Source organism: Schistocerca serialis, chromosome 7, assembly GCF_023864345.2.
Source record: "Schistocerca serialis cubense isolate TAMUIC-IGC-003099 chromosome 7, iqSchSeri2.2, whole genome shotgun sequence".
Classification (NCBI taxonomy): domain Eukaryota; kingdom Metazoa; phylum Arthropoda; class Insecta; order Orthoptera; family Acrididae; genus Schistocerca; species Schistocerca serialis.
The window spans coordinates 620034868-620041897 of record NC_064644.1 but is presented as its reverse complement, the minus strand read 5'-3'; the positions used below and the strand labels follow the sequence as shown (position 1 = coordinate 620041897).

The 7030-nt window shown below is 38.0% G+C and overlaps 1 protein-coding gene across 1 annotated transcript; it reads left to right on the top strand.

The window, feature by feature from the left end:
• Positions 1 to 1361: 1361 nt before the first annotated feature.
• LOC126413303 (piggyBac transposable element-derived protein 4-like) lies at positions 1362 to 3014 on the top strand. The gene has a single exon (XM_050083203.1). The coding sequence runs from the start codon at positions 1362 to 1364 to the stop codon at positions 3012 to 3014; it is 1653 nt and encodes a 550-aa protein (XP_049939160.1).
• The last annotated feature ends 4016 nt before the right edge of the window (positions 3015 to 7030 follow it).

Sequence of the window (7030 nt, the reverse complement as noted above, 5' to 3'; positions counted from 1 at the left end):
AGCTTCACGAAATATAGGTATGAGGAAACACAAAAATTTGCCTATGATAGTTAAGTCTCTTTTGTTATAATTTTCTACATATAGTGAGTTTTAGTGCAAAGGCAGCATGTAAAGTCAGAAGTTGGTTAAAAAAACTGTACAAATGACGTCTCATTTTACCTGTATGATTACTGTGTGTTGAGAAAAAGGGATGTTGAGTTGAGAAATAATTTATGTGAATATAAATGGGTGGCTTTGAGAGATAAAATAGTAAAGAGAGTAGAGGATCAAATAGGTAACAAGAGTGAGGCCTAGTGGAGATCCGTAACTTTCTCTATAGATAGTGAATTTAATCAATTAACAGAGGAAATACAAAAATGCAGCAAATGAAGCATCCAAAAGGGAACAAAAATGACTAAACAGTGAAAGTAACAGAAAATGCAAGATGACTAGGCAGCAATAATTACATAACAAAGGTAAGTCTATAGAAATATGTATAACTAGGTGACAAATAGATACTGCTTATGGAAATTTAAGAAGGCCTTTGCAGTGAGGAGATGCAATTGTGCTTAATAGTGGCTCGTTGTCCGAGCTCTTGATATTCACAAAGATGGGAAAGGCACAAGCAGTATATAGAGGGGCTATACACTGAAATGAATTTGAAGGCTATACCATAAAAAAGGGAAGAGGACACAGATGATGACGAGGTGGAAGATATGGTACTGTGATAATAACTTGATAGAGCAGTGAAAGACCTGAATCGAAACAAAGTCCCTGGAATAGACAACATTCCATCAGAACTACTGATTATCCTTGAGGAAGCCAGCCATGACAAAACTATCCCACCTGCTGTGTAAGATGTGTGAGGCAGACATAATGCCCTAAGGCATAAAGAAGAATGTCACAGTTTGAATTCCAAAGAAAGTGACTGCTGGCAGGTATTAACACTCTAAGCGCCAAGCCCGTAAAATTTACGGGCCTGGGATCGCGCGAAAATCACCAAGCCCGTAAAATTTACGGGCCGCTACATTTAATTTCATTCAAAACACTGCAACGTTATTTCTACGGGTTTGGCCAGCGCTATACGTTTTTCAGATGTTTATTAACAAAATGCGTCCATAGATGTCACGGCAGCGCTGTAATTCATGTTAAAACTTATCTTTGCGTTCTCAGTCTGTATATCATTCAGTTGTTTGTCATCATGTTTCGGCGCGGTTTATCAGACGCAGAAATTGCGGATTTGATCAATCATAGCGACACTCTGGATAATGTAGAGAGTGATTCAGACGATTCTGAATGCAATGGTGTGTTTGAAGGTACGTATTTCCGAATTTTCCACGTAATTGTGCAGTACGCACATATCTGTTGAACATGTGTAAACGATGTATGTAGTTACACATAATGTGATATTCTTTTTAGAAGACGAGATTGATGACAGTTTGTCTTCAGATGAAGACGAGAATGATGTTGAAGGTGTTGCTTCAAATCCAGCAGCTGTGCCGTATCCGAAAGACAGTGAGTGGACTGCAGTTGACACCTACCGACCTCTGCCTGTCAACACGACACCCAGGCAGATACTAGTGGATATTGATGAGTCGAGTTCTGTACTGGATTGCAGTAAAGTGTTCCTTACTGACAGTGACGTAAATGAACTCAAGAGACAGACAAATTTGTATGCATCACAGACAATACAGAAGAAAAGAAGAGGAAATAATCTGAAGCCCCATTCAGTTTTGAGTTCGTGGAAGCCAGTGACTATAAGTGAGATGAGGCGTTTCTTGGGTATTATTTTCCACATGTGTGTTTCGAAAAAGCCAAAAATTGCGGACCATTGGAGCACTAATCCTGTTCTTAGTTGTAACTTTTGTCCCCATGTCATGAGCCGTTTGCGTTTCACTCAGATACTGTCATGCTTGCATCTTGTTGACAATTCAAATCAGAAAAAACCAGGCGAAGATGGATTTCATCCACTTTACAAAGTTTTGCCATATTATAATAATTTGAAGGAGCGATGTATCCAGGCATATCGTCCCTCAGAAAAAGTGACAATTGATGAAGGAATTTGCCCATTTCGAGGTCGTGTGAGTTTCCGTGTTTACATGCAAAATAAGCCTCATAAGTATGGACTGAAAGTATATGCTGTTGCTGAAGCCAGTAGTGGCTATGTTGTAAATTTTGAAGTTTATGCTGGTAAGCATATTGTTGACAATTCTTCGTCTGCGGTTATTTTGCGATTGTTGTCTGACAGCAGCTTGCTGAACAAAGGCCACACTGTGTATTTAGATCGATTTTATTCCAGTCCAGAGCTATTTCAGCAACTGGCAGAGAAAGGCACTGGAGCTGTTGGTACTGTGAACAAATCCAGGAAAGGATTGCCTAAAGATTTAGTATCTGCTAAGCTGAAAAAGGGCGAAATGTCTTTTCGGCGTAAAGATAATGTATTGGCAATGAAGTGGAAAGATAAGAGAGATGTGTATACATTGTCTACAAGGCATCAAGCAACATTTGGTACGCATACTAAGAGAAATGGGTCTGTAGTATTGAAACCACTTCAGGTACTTGATTACAACCTCAATAAAATTGGAGTGGATATTGGAGACCAACGCCTGCAGTACAATCCATTCCAGCACAGAACTGTGAAATGGTGGCGAAAATTATATTTCCATTTGCTGCTTATGGGAGTATCAAATGCATTTTGGCTGTACAATGCAGTGCACAGGAAGAAAATTACAATAACAGACTTTATAACAGTGCTTGCAGTTCAGCTTGTTGAAGACGACACACTTGAATTCATTCCAAGAAATGAAGGAACTGTAGGTCGGCTAACAAAGAGACATTTTTTGCAGCACATACCTGCAACTACTAAGAAGTATGCTGCTCGTGTGTGTCACGTGTGCAGTTCCAGGAGCAAGAAACAGAGTGGCAAGGCTTCTCGCAAAGAGACACGATACGAATGTGAACAGTGTGGCGTTGCACTCTGCCTGGAACCTTGCTTTAAAATTTTCCACACTAAAAAACAATATGATTCTGTGTGAAATTTATATGTAATACTGTATACTATCAGAAACATGTAATGTAGTGCCACAATTTTGGTTAAAAATAAATCACAATTGTATTCCCTTATTCGTATGACTTTTTCTAAATTCTTAAAACATCTAAGTGATTTCTATAACTGTACCTTAAAGCTGTGCATTGTAAAGTAGTTTCTTTCACTCAGAATTAAAGTAGAAATGTGCAGCTTCAAGATGGTACCAAATTTGCCACAATCCAAACAGTAGATTTGATGCAGTAATTTTTTTAATATTGGTAAAATTGCCCGGTTTCTAGGGACGGGTGCATAAAATAGGCCTGGTACAGAGAGTGTTAAACTGATACTTTGGTAATATTGATAAGTAATGGTTGCAAAATACTGACTCTACGACTTGTCTTACAAGATAAGTTAATGATAGGAACACCTACATTTATAGTATTTTCAGATTTAATGAAAGTTTTGATAATGTTGACTGGAATACGCCTTCTGAAATTCCCAAGGTAGCAGAGGTAAAATACTTGGAGCAAAAGGTTGTGTGCAGCTTGTACAGAAACCAGATTAGAATATTAGATTGAAGCTTTCTTGTCTGAATTGCCCACATTTCACGTCCTTAAAATGCTACACTCCAGGAATGGCTTCAGAAAAGACTTGCTAACACTTAAATTTATATTCACTATTAACAAATTTCTCTTCTTCAGAAATGCTTTCTTGCATTGCTAGTGTGTATTTTACATCCCCTCCACTTTCCCTATTACAGTTATTTTACTCCTCAGATATGACAACTCTTTTACTACTTTTAGTGGCTCTAGATCCCACAGCATTGCTTAATTTAATTTGCCAACATTCCATTACTTGTGTTTTGAAAGGATGATTTAAGATGAACACAGAGGACACTGTCCATTCCATTCATCTCACAGTTTTCATGGTACACTGCAGTAGCAATTTGGAGATGATGCATAGATACAGTAGTACAGATGGCTGCATCAAACCAGTCTTCAGACAATGATAACAACAACATAAATAGTTTTCAATTAATTTAGCTTTGTACATTCTCAAACACACAGAAATAGTTGTATAAGAGGGACAATTCTGAAATTTTTCCACCCCTCAGATAAATTTCAGTGCAGTATTTCCAAAGGATCCTCTGTATGTCATGCCAAATCTATAGTCAGTTTCTGTACTACCCTGATTTTATTAAATATTTTGTTTTCCAGATTTGTCAGATGTATGTTACGCCAATCCACCATTGCCCTATTTGGGTCTGTTATTGCTTGTATTTGCCCTATCCTCCAGAATGTCATCATTGCCCACTGTACCAGATACTTTCTTCAGCAGCTTCCTGTCTACAATTCCCCATCTTCATTTCTTTTGTATCAGTTTATGTGGTGCCACATTTACTACGTGATGTACATGCCACACCAACTTCCCATATGTAAGGTGTAGCCTTGCACTTCTGTCTACACTCTCCCTATCTCCTCCTCTTCTTGAAACTCCACAAATGATTCTTGTAACTTCCGTACTTCATTTATTACTTTCCAAAATCTCAACTGCCACTGGTGACAAGTAAGTATCGTGTCATTTTGTCTCACAAATAATACTCCCGCTTCAAGTGGTCAATTCCATAGTGCATTCACTACTGTTCCTATGAAGAGGTGTTATGTAGTATCACATTCTAATCTGTAATTAACTGTGTCAGATACTGTGCTGTGTCTAGGAACCAAAGATGTTACTCCTTATATAAGAAAGTGAACATTGTCATTGCATTATCTCTGAATTTTTTATTGCCTCTGGGTTAGAATCTAATGTTAATGACTCCAACATTGTTCTTGCTTTAATAAAGATGAAGGAAACTTATAATTGTGAATATTATGTTTTACCACTCAATAGTAAGTGCAAAAGTTGTATTCGAGGAAGAAATGAATGAGCGGTTATCTCTGATAAATAATTAGTTGAAGCTCAAACATCAGTATTACTAGTTCCAGTCATTCTAATTACTGTAGAAATTTTCTGCTACAGTATGTCAACGTGGAATTGGAGAGATGCTGGGGAGATTGGTGAATGAACCTGGAAATAAACAGGGCAACTTTACCGGGCTTGAGAGCATGCAACAAAAAATAAGCCACAGCTCTTTACCAACATATTATCACACAATAAAACACACATTAGGCAAGTTACGTTTCAATGGACATTTCAGTACTCCTTTTGAGAACCAAGAACACATGGTAATCTTGTCTATAAAACCATAAAGTACAGTAAAAATAAAAATATAGTAGAGCTACCAGCCCAATATGGAGGCTCTGGAGGTACACTACCAGGGTGAAGGGAATTTGCATCAATATTCTTCCCCTTTCCAAAAGTGTATGTATACGAGTCATTATTACAGTCATTCTACTAGCCAATATCAGATGTCCTATTAACACACCCCACATGCTCAATGGAGGTTGTTCTTTGGCAGTTGACATTGACAGTTGTCATCTCTGTGACCTGATAAGGTCCCTGATATTGCGTTCAGGACTGGTTTGTACACTATTAGGTTCATAGGGATTCATCAATAAAATGCATTGTACGACTATATACTGACACAAGTTACTGACATGCTGTTCCATCTGTTCCTGATCCTTCAGCTCTTTTGTATTTTCTTTTTTTACCTTCTGTGACAAATTAGTGCAGTATGTTTGATAATTTATTTAATGAATCAATATTTTCCCCAAGTAGACCTTTACTACCTGAAATACTGAATGTACAGGGTGAGAGCACAATACTCCTGTATATTTTACAGTAGCATTGTATGATGGACACACATACAACCTGATGACATTGGAAAGGTTTAGTCCTAAACTTGTGGATGTGTATCAAATGGCATAATTGTTTAATTATCATTGTGTCAGGAACACTGAATTTTAGTAGCCAGTTGTTCAGGAGGCAAACACATGGGCTCATTCCATGGTGATCTGTTACTGCAACCATTGTGACAAAATCTAAAATGTGACCTATCTTTGTCAAGATTAATGGTTACCTCTGAGTGTTCAATTGAAGTGTCCAATCCATTTAAAGTAGAGGAAATGGATGTTCTTGGACCAATCTCTGCAAAGGCAATTAAGAGTGGATGAAATTGGCAAGTTGCATGCATGATATACAGTTTGTAATGTGTTGTTGAGCATCCTCTTGCCTTGTCCTTCACCAAAATTTTTCACTTGTTAGTCAGTTGTTCTCCCACTTCTATGGGCAGCCAAAACAGTGTCATATGCTTGCCTTAGTACTTCCTATGAAAACTGCAGGTACAACAATGCATGGTTCACAGGTTGTCATTCTGCACAACAAGCTTTCATGTGTCATAAACTGCCATTGTGTCCTAAATACTCAGCAGTCAGTGTCAGCTGACCATGCCTCTTGCCACTCTACAATGCTCTTATCCACCAGTCTTAATATTCAAACATTTCTAATTACTCATGTTTAACTACTTGAAGGATATTTTGAGCCAGCAATAACTTCAGCACAGCATGGTCTGTCACAGCTTAAAATTTTCTTCCATACAGGTAACAAAGTAAGTACATAATACCATAGGTGACGGCCAACATCTCATGTTGCCGAATACTTCTGTTGCGCTTCGTTGAATGGCCACGAAGCTTATGCCTCCACATTTTCCTTGCCATCCATATCAAAGCTGAGAATACACCAATAGCGAAACAGTTTACATCACACTCTGGGAGTTACTAATGATTAAGGTGGTAGTGTGGTACTAATCTGCAAGACTCACACTCCCCCTTTGGCTGTCGAACTTACTCGGAGATACTTCACCAATCTTCTCTCAGCATACTCGAAATTACTTTGAACACTTATTTTCATAGTATATATAATATGTAGCTGTTTTCATACACTAAACATTTCTCATAAGATTGACACCTTCCAGACCGACAGACTCTATTACAATCATCTTTCAGCTCATACTGTTTATAAATCTCTCCAAGCTTAACAGGATAACTGTCCAGACTGTACGGCAGTAAGTGAGAGAGAGAATAA